The sequence below is a fragment of the Phalacrocorax carbo genome, chromosome 5 (genome assembly GCF_963921805.1).
Source record: "Phalacrocorax carbo chromosome 5, bPhaCar2.1, whole genome shotgun sequence".
Taxonomy (NCBI): domain Eukaryota; kingdom Metazoa; phylum Chordata; class Aves; order Suliformes; family Phalacrocoracidae; genus Phalacrocorax; species Phalacrocorax carbo.
The window spans coordinates 23,512,026-23,531,209 of NC_087517.1; the positions used below are offsets into that span (position 1 = coordinate 23,512,026).

Below are 19,184 nucleotides of genomic sequence, written 5' to 3' on the forward strand. Positions count from 1 at the left end.
CGTTTCGCTGCGCCTCTCGCCGGGTAGGGCAGGGCGGGGTGAGGGGTGAGAGAAGTCCTGCGCGGGCCCCGGCCCCGCAAGGCCCGCTCGCCCCGCCAGCAGCGACCCAGAAGCGGGGAGAAAGGCGCGCCTGCCCCGAGACAGCGGGATGTGCCCGCAGGCAGCCGCCGGCGGGAGGAGGGCCGCCTTCCGGGCGCCTGAGGCTCACAACGTCTGCCGCCTCCTCACCCGCAGGGCCCACGGCTTTTATGCCAGAGATGCTGGTATCGCCCACAGAAAAAACCTAGGACTCCTCAGAAAGATAATGTGTCAGGTAATACCGATGCTTCCCGGCGCTGGCTGGACCCCTGCGTGTACTGGCTTTCAGCCGGGCAGTCTTGAGTGTCAGCCCTCACGCAGGTGTTTCAGAAGCTCCTGGTCACGCCGACCAGCAAGTTTGGGGGGAAGAAATCTGCAGTTTTGCTGAAGAGACTTACAAATAATCAATCTCATCAACACCTATAAATATCTAAAGGGAGGGTGTCAGGATGATGGGACTAGACTCTTCAGTCCCAATGACAGGAGAAGGGGCAATGGGCACAAGGTGGAACACAGAAAGTTCCAGCTAAACATGAGAAAAAACTTCTTCACTATGAGGGTGACAGAGCAGTGGCACTGGCTGCCGAGAGAGGTTGTGGAGTCTCCTTCCTTGGAGACATTCAAAACCCGCCTGGACATGTTCCTGTGTCCCCTGCTCTAGGTGTGCCTGCTCAAGTAGGGGGGTTGGACAAGATGATCTCCAGAGGTCCCCTCCAATGCATTAAAAGTGAATATGTGGAAGTGATTTGGCATTTGTGTTTTATTGAAAATATATTTATTGGAAGTCAGCTCAAGTGTTCACTTATGCAGCTAGATCGATGGGCATGCAAGGTTTACTGAGGTAAAAATTAGTACATCTGACTCAGAAGCTTTTTTTTGTAAGACTGAAACCTTTACTAATGGTATAGGTGGTTAATGGTAGATATCTCTAATGCATGCAAGAAACTTTATGTGAGCAGTTTGTCTTATTAACATTCCAGGCACTTTTTGCAAATAACTGTAAACATATTTTTCTACCTTTTGCCCAAAACACCCAATAGCAGAATGGAGTCAGATGTTCAGTAAATTCAATTAATTACATATAAAAGAGTTATGTGCATATTTACACTGTGGGATGTTTTGTCCTTGATTTTAAAAGTTGCCATTTAGTTGCCAGTTTTAATTTTAATGCAGGCAAATTAATGACAAAATATTCATTACTCATGTTGTCCATAATAGCTAGTAAAAAGATCTTTTAATTTTGTTTAAAAAAATTTCCTTTATGCATTCAACAGCAGAGCTTCAATTAAAGTAAGTTATTAAGCTGCAGTAGCCAAGTATTTTCTAAAAGAAGCGTTTGTTACAGAAGCCATTACTGTTATAACCACGGTCTGTTTCAGGAAAGTACTAAATTCAAGAATGTTTGGACAACTCATTCTGCATCTCCTATTGCGTATGAAAGAGGAAGAATTTACTTAGACAATTATCAGTGCTGTATTAGCAGGTAATAAAGTGACAATTAAAAAGTTACCCTGGCTTACAGTTTTAACACTGTGATTCTGTTTTAGACATGTTGCTAACTTTATTCATCCAAATAACCCCTGTGAACTGAATGGAACTTACTTATGAACAAAAAATAATCAGGTGCATAAATCTTTGTTAAATTACACTCAGATGCTGTTGTGTCTTAATGCGACACCTGCTTCAGTGAACAAAAGTCTGATCTTACTGCTGCCATACAACTTCAGTTTTTAGAGCACTTTAACAGAAGTGGAAGGTCATCAGTATTTTATAATTTTGCACTAAAAAGCCAAATGAACATTAGTTCTTTGTGCTCTGGTAACTAGCAGTGTGCTAAAGAAAGTGTCACAAAATCAGCCTATGAAACAAGCTTGGTACCACATCTATAAATTCTCCATTAAAGAAGTAAATTATTGTTCATGTACAAGTACAGTGTGCGGAGTACTTGCTGGTTTTTGCTAATGTATTTTGCAGATCAGTTCTCTGATCTGATGTACTCTCCTGTTCATGATCAGCTGCAGAGGCACAGCTTAGTAGGCAGCACAGGGCAGGGTAGAGGACAGGAAGTCCTGCATACAGCAGTCCTTGTCCTTGCCCATCCCTCTTGTGAGGGAGGTAGCAGGGACTTGAACTGCCTTGCTGAGTAAGTTGTGGTCAGAACAGTTTTGAGACGGTGTCAGGGGATACCTGAAAGACATTACTCTGTCAGTGTAAACCACCGAGAGTTAATTAAATTAATCTATCACTTACAGGAGAGATCTAAATCTACTTAGCCATGTTTTATTCCTACATTGTCTGAATGCTTTCCAGTACTGGGTTAACCTGTCTAGCATCTTTCAGGTTTATCTTTGTCTCATCCTCTCCCTGAGGGGAAAACTGTGCACACTACTAAGTTTTTATTCTAGTAGCAGGGTTTTTTTTTAAATATCTGTACATGATACCACACCTTTATATTACGAAAGGCAACACTGGAAGAGCTTGAGGGGAAGGTTCCAGGATGATTGCTAGTTTCTGGAATATGCTTTCTTTTTAATGTATATCACTAAAGTAAGAATGTTAATAAGTTTGTTATTTAAAAACAAAACAAACCAAACCACAACACCAAACCATAAAATACAGAGGTTAGCTTTTATACTAACTATTGTTTATTAGGTCTTACTCTGAGAGCAATTTCTGGTTATATTTGCAAAGTAAAAAGATGTTTAGATTTCTGACCTGCCTAAAGAGAAGGCAGGATTTATACAACTGTATGAAATGACTTGTTGATATAAAGTAGTTTATAAAGTAGACTAATGATTAGCAATCATTTTCCTCCAGCATTGCACAAGAGCCAAGAATACTTTATCAAAAGCCAAAGTGTTCTAAGTCAGAAAAAATAGAAGATGCTTTATTATTGGAATGCCCACTGGTAAGATTATTTTTTAATAAAGCATTGTTGTGCAAAAAACCAAATTAATATCTTTCAGTGAAACATATTTAGAACAGTGTTCTTCCCCTGTGAACTATTTTATCGGTGTTTTTACAGAGTTAGGTTGTTTAAGGTTTGCAATGTGCTTCTCTATTTTGACTGAATGTTTAGTATACTCCTCTGAATTTCTCACGAGTGCATTCAAATGCTTTTTTGTGAGCTTTGGAAGACTTTAAAAGCAGTGCCTTTATGCTTATGCAACTAACTCTAATTCCTTACACCATAAATTTTGTTTGTTTGGGTTTGGGGTTTTTTTTAATTAGCAAGGTAGTAGGTGGGAGTTTTAGTTTTTACTAGGTCTGTTGACATAAAAAAAAGAAAAAGCAGATAAGCTAAAGACCCATTAAAGCACCTCTGCCCAAAAGCTGTTCTGCTGTTTCTAGCTTATAGATTATCAAATTTCCCTTCTCCTTGAGGAGTTTTTCCCTCATCCACTGTCCACAGACCTTAGGAATATTAGCCCAATCCTTGAGATGTCTAAAAATAAAAGCAGTGTGAATACCATTCTTGGCCATTACTGTTGAGTTACCACTGAATGTCTTATTCTGCAATACTTAAACAATTGCCTCAAGACTGGTATCAGTTAAATTGATAAGCAGTTATACTTCATTTGCGCAAGGTAATCTTTCTAGAAAAGGTAACTACCTTGCAAAAAGTGTGACAACAGGCTATTTATGTGATAGTCAGCTGACTATTTAGCACAAACATGAGCTTAGAGACCCTGATGTGATTAGCAGGCAGCTTTCCACTTTAGTCTTTGAGGAATGTGTATTATCTTCTGTTTTTCTTGTTATTGTGTCAAAACGTTATGTATCCTGGTACGAACTTTTTTTTCTGATAACCTTTTGTTATGTAGGGGGAAATGCTACCAAGTCCAACAGACTATAAATCTTCCTTGATAGTCTTGACAGTGCAGAACTGGCTTCTACGTCTCTCTGCTGATAGTGGAGAAATACTGGAAAAAATATACCTTGCTGGTTCCTGTTGCAAATTCAGGTATTAAACATTGACTAGGCTTTATATAATTAACAATCATTAGTACTACACTGTAGAAAGGGAATAATGTTTATTTTAGCACTATCCTAAGGCTGATTTCAGGTTTGTTAGTCTAGCCTATTACCTACAGTACTGTTCCTGTGTGCTGTATCCTACAGAAGAATTTCAGCAGCTTAAGTATTATGGTCTAAAATTTGGTATCAAGTTCTACAAAAGCTACAAAATCTAGGCTACTGTTGGCTTTTCTCTGACAATTTTACAGCCTTTAATATTGCAATAGCAACATACTAGGAAAGGACCTTTAAGAGCTGTAAAACAAACTTCATAAAATGAGAGAAAAATGCATATAAAGTCTAAGCCATTTTTAAGTTGCAAGCATTCTTCCCCGTAGGGTAGCCATTTTGTTCTTCAAAAGCAGAACAAACCGCATCTTTTTGTTGCTTCTCAGAAGAAATTATTCACTTTCGGCTGAAGGATAAGAAAGCAGTAATTTGTGAAGGGAAGAACAATTAAGATAGTGAATGTTCGTACTTTCAGAATTTCTCTCACAATCCTGTATGGAATAAGCCATTCCTAGTTCTGTGGGTTTTGCATTATTGCAAACATCTCAGGCACCTCTCCCAAATCGAATACTGAACAGTTTGCCTGGACACAGGCATCTGCCTAGTTAGAGTAGATTATATTTTATGTGAAATAATGTATTTATTAAATTATTTTTAAATGGTTAAGATAGGCCTTTCTTGTCACAAATAGGTATTTGAGCTGGGATACTCCTCAAGAGGTAATGGTTGTAAAGTCAGCTCAGAATAAGCTCTCTGCAGCAGCACAACAGGTAAGTTTGTTGAAAAAAATTTGTCATTTTTAAATTTTTACAAAATTTATCAAAAAAAATTTACAAGGACAGAGATGGAGACATTATGCTTTGCTATTATGGTAGAAAATGAAGATGTCCTACCCTTAATAAATGCCACAAGTATAATAACTATATTCATTATTGTTATTCCTTCCCAGGCAGGCATCCAACAGTCTGTATTGTTCTATCTCGCTGTATTCCGAGTTTTGCCTCTTTCATTCATTGGAATGCTAGAAATAAACAAAAAGGTAAGTTAATTACACTGTTAATCGTGATCTGTACTGTGGTTGTATGAGAGGCATGGCTTAGGCAATTGTCCCGGAATTGCAGAAGTCACACTTACCACTTACAAAAACATAGTGCCCTGAAACATAAATTAGCAGTAATGTTCTTGAGTCCGGTATGGGCATTGGGGGGAAGATTCTTAATTCAAATGAGCAGAAGAGAAAATACAAATGCACTCTGCTATGTTTAAAACCTGTATTATTATTGATATTGAGCGTCAAAATGTAAATATGTGTCTTGCTTTGTCTGTCAAGAGCATACAACCTTTCTGAGGTTTGTTTGTGACCTGTAAGTAAGAGTGTATATGTTAGGAAACTTCAATCCAGATGGCAAATTTTACTGTTCTGGTGAAAAAACATGTCTATTTTAAGTCAAGAGAGTTCTGGATGCAACATATAAATGGAACAGTACAAACATGCAAACTCTGTCTTCAAAGCTCTGTAAGCTACAGTCTTATTTGGGGCCCAGAGCTATTAGTGGGTTTTAGCTGGTGCTGGGTTGGGTTGAGGCTGTAATTGAGATTGGGCTGGCAAGTGAAGGAGTGGGATTAAACGTTTTTCATTTGGGTTCATGAAAGTTTAGGGGCACTGTGTATTGTTCTGTTCAAAATTAGTATTTAGGAATGGAAAAAACAGTTGTTACCAGTATCAAAGGTATTCAGGTATTCTCAATCTGGTTAAGAATGGCATGCCAGATTCTTTCATGGCCATAGTAGGCAAAATGTCTAAAAGAGTACTACTTCAGTTGGGCCTGTACTGAGTACTCATCAGAATAATTGTTACTACTAGGAATAAAGTCAGGGCAGAATTTGGGATTTGAGGATATACCCAGCAGAGGAAGCAACCAGTGGATGCAATGCCAAACTTGGTACAGATCAGTGGAATGTACTGTTAGAGTTAGGGTTAGGGTTACTGTTCAAGACTGCAGAATGCACCTAATGTATCAGCTTTACTGAGATGGTACACCACAATAAATTCTGAGTTCAGACTAGCTAAGGTCTTGATGATAGAAAGAAGAGTTTAGGGTTGGAAGACTCTTAGAGTTTGGGTCTGGAAGACACTGGGACCTAAGCTAACAAATGTATTGAGAAAGAGCCATAAGACTGCATAAAAGACAAGGTCTCAGGCGTGAATGTATCTTTCAGGACTAAACTGATCACAAGATCATTGACAGTGTTAAGATTTAGGAGTATTACATCTTCTGGGTTTCTTTTTTTTTTTTTAATTGTTTTTAAGTCTGCTTTAACCCTGTATTAATTGCTTTTTCACATAGTGATTCAGATTAAAGAAGTGAAAACTACATTTCCAAGCACCTCTATTAAAAAAAAATTATGAACTTCACGTGTTATTATTCATTAAATACTAAGAATTAGTTTGTTGGGTTTTTCTCAGTGGAGATGTGTTAAGCGGTGGCGCAAATGTATACTGGATAATTGTTAAACAGGGTGAGTCAGCTTCTAATATATGTGTCTAATCTGGATTCAGAGAGGATCTTGTACTCTGTGACAGCTGGATAATGTAGTTTTAGTACAGCTGTACACAGTCATAGAGCCATGATTAGACTAGTACTTTACCCTGGTAATGAAGAAAGAACAGATGAGCTGAAATCAGTACTTTTAGATTGAGTTGTTAGCTTTGCTAACATTCCTGTGGGATGCTGGGTAATATAATCTATTGTATACTATAATAACTGTGTAACATGATATGAAGATATACTGAGAATTGATTAGAGAATTAATCTGCTTGCAGAATATGTCTGATCTAAGCTCAAGTGTTCCTGCAGTGCAAAGTATGCAACAGAAACTCAGCAGAACAGATAAGTTACAGAAAACTTCATGAACTAAAACACTGATCATAGGGTTTGGTCAGAATAAAAAATAAAAGCGATTGCAAAATTAAGGACATAATGTCAGTATTTTGCATTGTGTCTCAATTATTTCTTCCCTAAATGAATATTTTTTTCTTCTCCTTTTTTTTTTCCAGATATTCGGTAATAGTGTGACAGATGTTGCTGTTTCTAATGGAATCCTGATTGTAATGTGCAGCATGGGTCTGGTCAGGCTCTATAACTTCCAGGCCATCTCTGAACAGGTAATGAAATAAAAAATTTTTCATACAGTCTGTGCTATTTTGGGCAACAAATCATAAATATTCATGTAATGCCACATAGGTACATGGGGAATGTGACATAGGATAGAGATCTTGCCTGAGTGTATTTACAGTCAAAATATTCAAATGGGTACACAATCAGAAAATTCTACCCACTCCAGTTATGGGTGGCAAAACATAAGAGATACAGGGTCAGACAGGCACTAAAGCGCATACAGAGAGGAGCTATGTAGATGCTAGACCAGGGTGTCCTCTTCTTTACGCACCTGGTAGTCTGTAGTTATAGATGAGTGTTAAGGCTAGAAACTGGTAGGCATGGAAGATCACTTGATCAGAAACAGAACTGCAGTGAGACTTTTGAGGTTATATTCTTAAAATCAAAAATCATATGTTAATTCAAAAATAAGACTTCAAGCAGTATCTAACAAGATAAATAATGCAGCAGTAATGGAGCAGTAAAACTAAACAGCAAGTAAATACGCATCAATAAAGTTAAATTGTTCTGTGTTATTTTAGTTCATGGAGCAGCCGTTTGATTTGGGACATGAATTCAACTGGAATGGTCAAGTGGGAGTTGTAGGAAAGTATCCATTTGGTCTTCCATGTAACATTAAAATAACAGGTATTTATGGTCTTTGTATTATCTTGGCTGGTGGCTTTTATGGATCAATTATGACTTATTTCACACCAAGAAAAAACACTGAAATTACTGTACTGGTATTGGGCTGTAGCTATATTTCTGGGTTTATGTTATAGTGAAAATGTGCTTTGCTTTACTTCTAATTACAAGAATTAATTACATAGGACTTACCTAGAGAACCAGTACAGCAACTAAGCTATTTGAAAACCGTCATAAGCAACACATGAAGTGGAAACCCCTTCCTTATTTCTGAGAGACAACTGCTCTCTCGGGAAAGAGGAAGGGCTAGGACAGCTGTTAGTAACACCCAGAAACAGTGTACAGTATGTAAGCAAAAGATGTGAGGATGTTCAATCTAACTTGCAGAGGGAATTCAAGGAGACGGCATACAATTTGTCCAAGTTGCATTTTGATAATTCTTAAGTTGTCAGAAATGTGCCAGCTTCAACAAAATTCATTCCTGAGGAGACAACAAATTATCTATTAAAAGCAATTCTTATGCCTCAAATCATTAACTTATGAATGCTCTACTTTATGTAATTACTTTATTTTCTCTGAAACCAAACAGTCATTTCCGTTGGTGCATTTGAGATTAGAATTTGGTGCTGAGAATCTTAATGAATGACCGAAGCTGAGACTTTCTTTGAAACTTTTCTTTTTACTTTAAAAATACATTCTCACAAGTTCACACTTGAGGCACTTCCAAAACAAACTCAGAAAGTTTCACCAATATCAAACAACGCATGCTTTTATTTCTTTAATTTTTAATGTTTCTGTATTTAAATGGTTTTTACAGGTGACTGTCCACATAAAAAATGCTTTTGCTCTTTATGTTTATAGACAGAATCAGATGATAACAGGCAAACCAAACCAGATTTACATAAACGTGAGGAAACACACAAAGATAAAATACAGGCTTACATAGTGAAGGCTTTCAGTTATAATGCAATGTTTTATCAAAACAAAGTGATAATTGACATCTCAGGTTCTGCAAAGGGAAATTTCTCCTCATTTTCTTCTCTGTCTCAGTCTGCAAAACTGCAATTTAGTGTTAGGGACCCTGTGGAAAACAAGCTGTGCAAGCTTTAATAGGAAGCCTATACCTGATTTGTTTTCGTGTCTTATAGATCATTGTATTTTTTAGTTTTGAGATTTAAAACCAATGACTGGAGTAAACATTTTTTTTATCTTGAATCATGTTCAAGAATTTGTGGTTAGGAAGTTTTGAACTCATGACAGACATTTGCTCTGACTGCTCTTTGTAGATAGCTACATTCCTGTGGTTCTTGAGCTGTTTTCTTTTAAGAATGAGACGGCCGACTGACTGTTCAATGTGATGTAATGCTTCAGTGAGCAAGATTTTAACAGTTTCAGAGTTTAAGCTTGTATTTACTATAATTTACGATGTGTAATTTTCCTGCTTATTTAGTCCTAGCCTCCCTACAGAAATTGTCTGAAGGGATAACAGTTATTATGGTGCTCTTTTTATGGTGTGTTAGGTACCCAAGAGGAAGCGTATAGAGATCAAAACTTAAAAGGCTACCATGTACCTTCCACGTCATTTACAGCTATTGACTGGTAAGGAATTTGATTTTGGTCACAGTGGCCAGAATAGAAAGGGTACCTATAAATCTTCATTACGTCACTTTCTGAAAGGTCCAGAACTTAAAACTGTAGTTTGATTTACTATTAGAAGATAGAGTAATTTAATTTAAAAAAAAAGAAAAAGAGAGGAAGATATTTTGCTCAGATTTTTTTTTTTTTTTTTTTTTTTAACATTTAGAACAATTACTTGTTAGTGCTGCCAGGAACAACTTTATGGCTTTATGTTTAGATGAGGACAGGGAGTTTTAAGGAAGTGAACAAAGCGGCTCAGCTGGAGATTGAAAACTGGCAATGCTAGGGAAAGGACTCAATGAGAATAGGAGGTGTTGAGCAACAAGAGCAAGTGACACATAGCAGGAAAGAGGGAGTTGAGGCAGCAGAGTCATGCTGTCACAGTGGCTATGATCTTGCAAGTGTTTGCCAAATGAACAGAAAGGCTTATTCTGTCAGCAGCCTGTACTGCTTCAGATTGATATATTAGTGAAACACATTTAAATCTCTCATTTAGTCTATCTACCAGAATTTTTGAGGGACCTTGCTATATGTGCTTTATTTAAAAAGAAAAAGTCGATAGCGTAAAATGTTAACAAATTTTCTGGACTCGTTTTTCATTTTCTGACAGATTTTAGTATAAGTAGGTCCTCTGCTTATGCCTCCATCCTCAACATTCTCTACATTTTCAGCAGGTGTCTCGGTTTTTATGACCTGCACTTTGTTACATCTTGCACAGGATCTCCCATTTCCTATGTGTTAGTCAAAAGACAACTAGACGACAGCTACTTTCCAGCTTAGGAAATACTTAATTTCCATGGGCAGTGAACTAATTCCTTTCAATCTAAATGGCTAAGTTCAGGGAAATGTGACTGAAGGAAAAAGAGAGAAGCACTATGTAAACATAATTTCTGATGTCATGTGACAGCACCATTGGCTAAGACCTGGATAATTATCTACACCAAGCAGGACAGGAACAAGTGAAAATTTTTATGAGACCTTTGGGACAAAAAAGTCCAGATATGAACCTTGTTCTTCTCACAGTAATTCATCTTGGGGTTTTTATGTTTTGCCTGTTTAAATGCCCTTTATAATTGCAGATCATCTCCACATTTTGTCATTCTTTTTTTCCCAGCACTTCTCCCTACTGTTAGAAAGAGCTGATCTTCAGTCTAAAATTGATTCAGTTATAGCCGCTGTAGAAATTGCTTTTATTTAGCTAGTTGGTAGAAGTTGTAAAGCTCCATGCCATCCATTTTGCTCAAAGATACTTATCTCATTTAGTGCACAGAAGATTTGTAAGAAGGTGTATTACATCTGTATAATTTATCCCAACTGAACTGAAGGGAAAACTAGATACCTTTTGCCATTCACTTTAAAAATTCCTAGGTTTTTATTGATTTTTATTAACTCAGCTACAGATTGCATGCATTGTGGTCCACACTGTTGTGTTGTATTATGCAAAAGGAGAAGGAATATTCAGATTCAGGTATCTTTCTGCATTTAATTCTGTTATTACAGATTGCTGCTGTTAGCCTGTTTCCAGCTATTTGCCACTATTTTTCCCAAGAGAATAGTGACCCTTTTGATGTGCTTTTTGACCTGTTCATGTGTACATCCTCTCTCATTCAGATGAGCTGGATTAATTTTAATTGCTTGCTATGTCTTTGGTTATCCAGCTCATTTGGAATGAAGTAAGTCAAAGGTATCAGAAGAGCAGTCCATCCTGAAGATCCAAGAAGGCAGTAACCTTCCACAGGGAACTGCAGGTGTGTGCCTGGCTGCTAGGTGAGGTAGCATAGCTGGTGCCAGAAAAAAGATCACAGCCAGTGTATTTCCACCAGTCTTCAAAAGTTCTGAAGAATTAATAGCTGTGTTGGAATTTAGAATTGTAAGGATCGATGGAATGATGATTGTTCTGCTACTAATGGTGTTAACATTACCGAATATTTGCAGATACCCCACCTTTGCTATTTGAAGCATCTTCTCTGGAGAATGCATTTCAAATTGGAGGTTACCCTTGGCATTATATCATCACACCTAACAAGAAAAAACATAAAGGAGTCTTCCATATTTGTTCTCTGAAAGACAATGCTTTGGTAATATATTCAGATAGCAGCTTCTCTGTAATGAATGCGTATCGCGTTTGTCTTCATCTCTTCTGAGTAGTGCTCAAGGTAACAATACCCTTGTTTTCCAGTGTGGTGCTCTCACAGGGATCACCCCAGTGTTACATCTGCTATCCAGTGGAGTCACATATAAAATGTTTTCTTCTGAATTAGTACTGCTTCTGATATTACCTTCATTCCAATATAATCGTAGCACTGTCAGTGCCACGCAGCACTGTAATCTCAGCTTAAAAATTAAGGCACAAGCAGAATCTCAGCTGATTCCTTGCATGGTAACATCTTAAGGCACTTCTGACTAGTCAGCCTACCAAGTGGCATGGGTAAAGTAGTATTTTTACATTTTAAGAAATTGCAGAATAAGTTTCCTTAATGATTGTAGTTTATCCCTGATTGGTACCTCCTCTCTCTCCCTGGAAAGATGTTGTTATTCAGTTTAATCCAGCATTCCTATTTTTGTTTATGTACTATTTATGATATATTCTTTGTCATGAGTTCTCCATCACAGCTTTTTTTTCAGATCTGTATTTGACCTGAAGATACAAGCTGATTATGGACCTGTTAGTTCAGGGTTCTTCACTAAACAACTTCTCATCTGTAAATGTCCTCATCTCTTTTAGTAGCCTCATCAAATCAATGATTCCTCCTCCCATCTCTTATTTTCAAAATAGATCTTTCATAACCATAGCTGAAGACCAATTTTGATGCAAAGGGACTTGCACAATCCTTTCTCACCTAGTTTTTTCTGTGTGGGTTCATACATTTGAAAACTTGAATGATCAGGGTCAGTTAAATTTAACAACAAAAAGCCACTGCCTAAATCCCAAGATTTTGACCAGCTTGCAGATGAAATCACGAGCTATCCCAGGATTACATGTTCCACAAATACTTGCATGAAAGAGGCTGAGCCTGAGGTTTGAAGCACAAGTCAAAGTTTGTGCCAATGCTTTTCTCATGTCTTGACACGTCTCATGTGTTTGACACTCCAATTGTTGGAATTGTTGATGTGTTTGCAGAGTGTAGGTTAAATCTTCATTTTTCTTAGTTTCAGGAGAGGTAGGACCACATATAACTGTGGTACAAGGTCATTGCTCATCACATATTAACAAAGCTGAAACTATTCCATGGAATATCTTTAGAATTGGTACTGAGTATTGTTATTGTTATGATTACTCCACTGCTGTTCTTTCTGGTCATGATTGGGAGCAATACTTAAAAACCTTCAGGGGTGTGTGTAGAGGAGCTCAGTATTTCCTCTTTAATTATATCTGTGAGACTTTCAGAATACTAATATTCTAAGCTTTCCCTTCCTTCTTCAGGCAAAAAATGGTATACAGGATATGAAATGCTGTTCACTGGAACCTGATTGGATATATTTCCATCCAGATATGTCAGGTAGAATAATCCACGTGGGACCAAATTTGATAAAGTATGAGCCTTTTTTTCTCAAATCTTGTTTTCATTAGAGGAAAAGCTGCATAAATTCAGTAGTTTGACAATTTGCAGGCCAAAACACTCATCAAATCCTAGAAACTGTAAAATCAATTAATTTGTCAGAATCAGAAGTTCTGGTAGAAACATTTGCACGTTTCTACATAATGAATGTGGGCACCAGCAGGCAAGACTAGATTTTGATATGAAACGTGTTCAAGGACCACTGTGTTAAAATTTCAGTGATGAACAAATTACAAAAATAATTTATTTCAATTTCAGTCATTTCTGATGTTTTAATATACCTGAATTTTTAAAATTATAAATATAGAAGAGTTGTAGGAGGTGGATTAGAATACGTGACTTATTGTGTAATTTCTGTTTCTTTTGTAGAGTCTTGAAGCTTAAGGAAGTTAAAAATAATACAGATCAAATGGAGGTTGCTGAAGATTTTACAATTGTGGCCAACCGAGAAGACTCTGTGAGTTTAGTGTCCGAGATGACAAAGTATGATTTTGAGCAATACACAGGGGTTTTGCGTATATGAGTAATCACTGTGTTTTATGGGCTTAATTCAAAGTTTATTGAAAGACATTCCATGTCTTCATGGGACTTTACACTGTATGAAAAAAAATTTGAAAAAAGTAACACTTTCAGGATAGCTTTCTGAAACCGCCAGTCTTTTCTTTAGTTTTCAGCATTCTTTATGGTGTGCAGTATAACTGATATCACTGATATAAAATGTACTTAAAAGATGGTGACAGGTGTCCTTCAAAAGAAGGTGCCACCATGGGATAATTGCGCACATCTCTGGTGCTCAGGTCAGTTGATCATACAAATGCTAGAAATGTTTCAAGTCTTTCACACTTAGGGGTAAGTCTTCATAAGGCAACAAAGACAATACATTGCTTCCAAAAGTCTGTTTCTTTTTCTGGCCATGCACATCTGTCACTCACTTGTGACAGGTTTGGCATTCACCTAACCCTTGGTGAGCCAAATCAGTGCACTAAAATAATAGAACAATAAACCAGCAGAAAAGGTGAGTACTTTTCTGCTTGCTTGGTGAGCCAACCTGGAACCAGGACAGAAACAGAACTGAATCATCAGTGGGTCAGAAGAGTGCAGAAGGGTAGAACCAAGCGGCAAGGGGATGATCTGAACCTCCTGGTAGAAAAGAGCTGTTAAATCACCTTGGTTGTTTCATGAAGTCTGTTGTAATAGCAAATCACAAAGACAATCTAAATGTCAAAAAGGTTAAAGACCTCACTCATCAAAAAAATTTTTTGGCTGTGCCTGGAACTGTCATTTTGCTTCAGCATACAAAGTTATGCCTTACATAAAAGCAAGTCTGAGTACTGTAAAGTCCTTCGAAATCAGTGATAACTAATGTTGAAGCTTCTGCAGAAGTTTGTGTATTAAAAATCTACACTAACTCAGGAATAAAACTTGTATTGAATTCAGAAAGGGTAAGCTTTGTCATCTAATGACTTGCCATACTTTTTTTTTTTAGGGTTAGTTTAGATAACTTCTGTTGCAATAAGAGCAAAGAAATATGAATTCTAATCCTGTCTGTGCTGCGCCTTTTCCTTTTGACTTCCATTAACACACTGATACCTCAGTTTTGAATGTTTCTGGTGTTAGTGATGCCCAGTGGAAGCAGCTGTGGTGGTTTAAGATGCTACTTTTCCCATCATCTGGAAGTAAGAGTTTAAGAAACAACCTGGTGGTGACTTAGCTGTCTTGATTCTCATTCCAGCATGTTGGCTCCAGTCACTTCTGTTCTGAAAATTATGGTAGCTGAGAACCTTTGCCACCTCTACAAGACTGAGATCCACTGAATATGAGTAGACATCAGTAGTATCTCAACTAAAGCCACCGAGTTCATGAACCCTCATAAAGAAGAGATAGCAGCACTAGGGCCATGCATAACTAATAAGCACAACAAGGTCCAAGAGATTAAAACAAGGTCAGAAAGCAAAAGACATGAAATAGATACATTGTCAAATAGACAGGAAGAAACTAAAATGCTCTGAAGTCTGCAGTGAATGAGTACAACAAGGTCCAAGAGATTAAAACAAGGTCAGAAAGCAAAAGACATGAAATAGATACATGGTCAAATAGATAGGAAGAAACTAAAATGCTCTGAAGTCTAGAGCCACTTTTTTATTTTTCTCCAAAGGTGAACGACACTGTTACTGTAACAGCTTCTGGTCGAGTGGTGAAAAAGCGTTTTAACTTGCTGGATGATGACCCAGAACAAGAGGTAACTGATGTAGTGAGTAAGAGCAGCTCATGGATTGTTTGAGATCTTTAGCTAGCCAGAAGTCATTCTTGTTTCAGGTGCAGTGGCTGTAACCATTAGCTGTGTTAATCTTTGAGTTCTTTATTCTTCTTCCGTGGCTGTCTTTGTCTTCTTAAGTTCCAATTACTTCATTTCCCCTCTCTGTCTGTCATCTTTTCTCCTTGGTTGACATTTGTGCTTTGGTTAGTCTCTTTCTTTTAAGAACTGATCTTATACCCCATGATACTGTCATAACTCTGTGCAGCCTCAGTGGCACAGAAATGAGATGTTAATGTGACAAAACATTACTCTCCTCTCCATTCAAACATCTCCTTTAAACATTTCTTATAAAACATGTTATGAAATGAAAGAAACATATTTCTCTTTTTCACTGCTTTAGGTTCCTCTAGTCTTTGATATAGTATCTCTAAACTATATTTTTCTCTCCCGTTTACTTCTGTTAGATTGCAGGATAAGGTATTTAACACTTTTCCTTTAATTAACTACTACTTGAGAGTGAAAACACCACACGCCTTGATGTTGAGTCTTCAGTAAGTTATGAAGAATATTTTTTAGCACTCTATCTAGAGCTGGAGCTGTAATTGACATAAGCAGAACTGTTAAAATTAATCAGTTTCTAGCAGTCATTTCTTTTTTTTTTTTGTGAGGAAATAGATTTTACTATGGTAAAAATACAGGACAGTCCAATATAACCCTTAATATCTGCAGCTCATTTAAATCCACTTTTTAAAAATATTAAAATATTAATTCAAAATTCAAATATAAATTAGAGTCTGGACACTACTTTATTTCCTGCTGTTGCACTTCGTTTGATTCCAGTAGATTTTTTTCCATTATCAAAGAAAAAGACTGGCTTGAATTTAAAGAGTATGTTACCAGGTTCATGGCAGTGTGACAGTGAGATAGAGGCAATTAAGGCAGTTCACAACCTTCATCTTTTGGTCTCAGTTCTCCACTGTCACATACTCTGTGGAGTGAGAGAGAGCTCTGAACAGAACATACAGGTGTTCATGTGAAAGGAATTACCCTAATGTACCCATCCCTCAAACCCAGTAGTGGTTTTAAGCTATACTGTCTCTAACATGTCTGCTTCAAGCGAGGGCATGGAGTTTATGTTTCTTCTGCCACTTTCAAAGTACTTTTTTCTATTCCCTGTATGATATATGTAAACTACTTGCACATTAGGATTGTTCAGAACATCGCTTTCTTCTCTCCTGTCTTAAGGAAGAAATACATTGAACAACTCATGTTGGGAAAGATCCCCGTTGGGTATCAGGCTGGCAAAGTTTTCTTTATCAGACCAGAAGACTTAAGAACTACAATTCCAATTCTGCTTTCACCTGAAAGAGAGAGAGCCATGCAATTTAGGTAGAGGGGAATGTGAATTTATGTTTGATTTGTAAACTTGAGGTTTTGTTTTTCAGACATTCAAAATTGTGGACTATGAAGATGAATTAGATTTGTTATCCACTGTGGCAGTCACTCAGATAGGAGCTGATGGGATAGCTCACCTTGACTTTCATTGTAATGAACATGGGATTCTACTTAAGAGTGTTCCATTATTGGAGTCCTGGGATGTGGTGAGGAGAATTCCTGTCTTTTGTTTACACTAACACTTCCCCATACCCATTTTACCTACCATTTTGTTCAGATTTGAGGCAGATATATAAATAGTGTTGCCAAGTGCTAGGGATGGTATTTGTACAAAATAATAATTGTACCTCAAAGATGTTAAGTAAGCCATCAGACAGTAGTTCATTTATCTGAAAATGTCCATGACTTGAAATTAAGATTATTTTTTTTCCTGGTTGATTTGTTTGGGTTTTTGGCTGGGGGAGGAGTTACCCTTAGGTATTTCTGAAGTATTTATGAACTTGAATACTCACCCACTGGCTAGTTGCATCAGCTTAACTTTACAACTTGTAAATAGTCTCACAAGCTTAACTAGCTAATTCATGCATAGAATTAAGCATGGATCTCACTCTATGTGTATTTGGAGAGATGCAGTGGGCTGTTCATGAAGTCCAAGTTTAGGTGGACATCCAACTTAGATGATCTGAAATATTCAGCACCTTTGGCACCTCTTTTATCATTGATTGCAGAGGCAACTTAGGATCTTGAATTCCGAGTATCTCATTTACTTAAGATTCCTAGAACAGGCATGTGGGAAACCTTTCCCAGTTTTAAAATTCTGTCCTTTATCTGGAAGAGCAGTCTGTGGGTATCCACACAAAATTCCTGTCTGATCATGGAGGTCACCAATGTTAAGTATTTGTTGTTCCCCAAGGAAAATGGTATGGGTATTAGCAAGTCGTGGAAATGGAGACTGTAATCAGTTTTTTTTTTTCTCATTTCAGACTTACAGTCATGAAGTTTATTTTGACAAAGACCTTGTATTACATATAGAACAGAAGCCAAACAGGAGGTTCAGTTGTTACGTTTACCAAATGGTCTGTGATACTGCAAAAGATGATGAATGTTCAAGCCGCAAAAAAAAAGGATTGTTTTGTAAAAAAGGAGGGAGAATTTTTGAATATATTTAAGTCATAAACAACAACTACAGAGACTTCAGTTTGGATGTTATTTAAGGACTTCATACATATGAATGTCAACCACTGTTTTTCAGGCAGGATTTGATCTTAACATTTTGTACTATTACATGAGGCTTTATTTCTTTTTCCTTCGTAACACTGTACACTTGTCTGCAGTCCATAATGGTTTTTCAGGTATTCACCAGCTCATTATTAATGCTAGATGCAGCATTTATTGCTTCTCTTCAGCAATTGGACTGAAATACTGGACATCAAGGATTAAAATGTGGACTTACTGGTCATCTACCATCTGCTGCAGTCTGTCTTACATAGTTTTACCTATACAGGCTGTTAATTAAAGTATGTAAAACTGTATAGGCTGAATTTTACGTGTAGTATGAAAATGGCGGAGTTACCATAAAACCTCTTAAATAAAATCCTTCTGTTGGTTTTGTGTGAGAAATAAAATCACTCAGGTTTTCTGGTTGTGTTTGTTTTGGTTTAAAGAGAAGTACTAATAAATAACATATTTTTACTGCATTTGTTATATATCTTTATTTATATTTTTAATATATATTTATAAAACAAACAAGCAGTTCTCTGGTTCTGCCTGTATTAAGGGTCAAGAGTTTTCCAGTTACCGGATCACTTGTGTGCAGCCTGTCTGACACATGGGAGTTCCATGATGTATACTCAGATTCTGAGAATGCAAGCTTTCATTTTAAATTAAAAAACTCTTGACTCTAAAATTTAAAAAAGTTAAAATTTAAAAACACCTATGACAACAAAACTCAGACCTTAGGCTTCTTGGTGATAAAGTGTGTTCCAAATGCAAGCCAGAGATGGGCTCAGGAGCGCAGCTCTTGGAGGGATGACCAGCATCCCATTTCTCACTACCGCCACCATTATCATGGGCGTGGTAGTTCTAAACCCAAATATTTATTTTCAGTGCAAGTTTTACTAATGAAGTGTGGATCATTCTAGCTGATGCAACAGTGAAGAGCTCCAGAAGAATTATAAAAATTATCTATCTATCTGTCCAGGAAGGAGCACCTACCCATTATCTGCTACTATATAAGTAAGATATGAGGGTAAAAACTGATATGAATCTATACCCTTAGGCAGAAGATCCAACTCTTAAGCAGATATTGATATTTTATGCTCATTTCTCTTTGAATTATTAAAGCAGTTCCTCCCAGAGCAAGACATTTAAACTTCATTGTTTATTAAATAGGGTGAGTACTGAACTATACTTTCCAGCAACAGTTAT

General features: G+C 37.1%; 1 protein-coding gene across 2 annotated transcripts; it reads left to right on the plus strand.

The window, feature by feature from the left end:
- Window positions 1-109: 109 nt before the first annotated feature.
- Window positions 110-18,454, plus strand: DCAF17 (DDB1 and CUL4 associated factor 17). 2 transcript variants are annotated; one of them, XM_064451578.1, is made up of 14 exons: window positions 110-313; window positions 1,458-1,561; window positions 2,896-2,986; window positions 3,903-4,042; window positions 4,796-4,874; window positions 5,054-5,143; window positions 7,163-7,270; window positions 7,805-7,910; window positions 11,481-11,623; window positions 12,970-13,079; window positions 13,475-13,562; window positions 15,261-15,356; window positions 16,808-16,963; window positions 17,741-18,454. In XM_064451578.1, exons 1-14 carry the CDS (start codon window positions 149-151, stop codon window positions 17,924-17,926), a joined length of 1,662 nt encoding a protein of 553 aa, XP_064307648.1. In that variant the 5' UTR covers window positions 110-148; the 3' UTR covers window positions 17,927-18,454. The 2 variants fall into 2 exon arrangements, with proteins under 2 accessions (XP_064307648.1, XP_009503249.2); XM_009504954.2 differs by having other exon boundaries at window positions 15,261-15,344.
- The last annotated feature ends 730 nt before the right edge of the window (window positions 18,455-19,184 follow it).

What these genes read in the sequence shown, in the direction of transcription:
- DCAF17 (XM_064451578.1), top strand. Translation starts at nt 149, where the DNA reads ATGTGCCCGCAGGCAGCCGCCGGCGGGAGGAGGGCCGCCTTCCGGGCG. An exon ending in GGTTCCTGTTGCAAATTCAG is followed by an intron (nt 4,043 to 4,795) that starts GTATTAAACATT and finishes TGTCACAAATAG; the next exon opens with GTATTTGAGCTGGGATACTC. An exon ending in TATTGGAGTCCTGGGATGTG is followed by an intron (nt 16,964 to 17,740) that starts GTGAGGAGAATT and finishes TTCTCATTTCAG; the next exon opens with ACTTACAGTCATGAAGTTTA.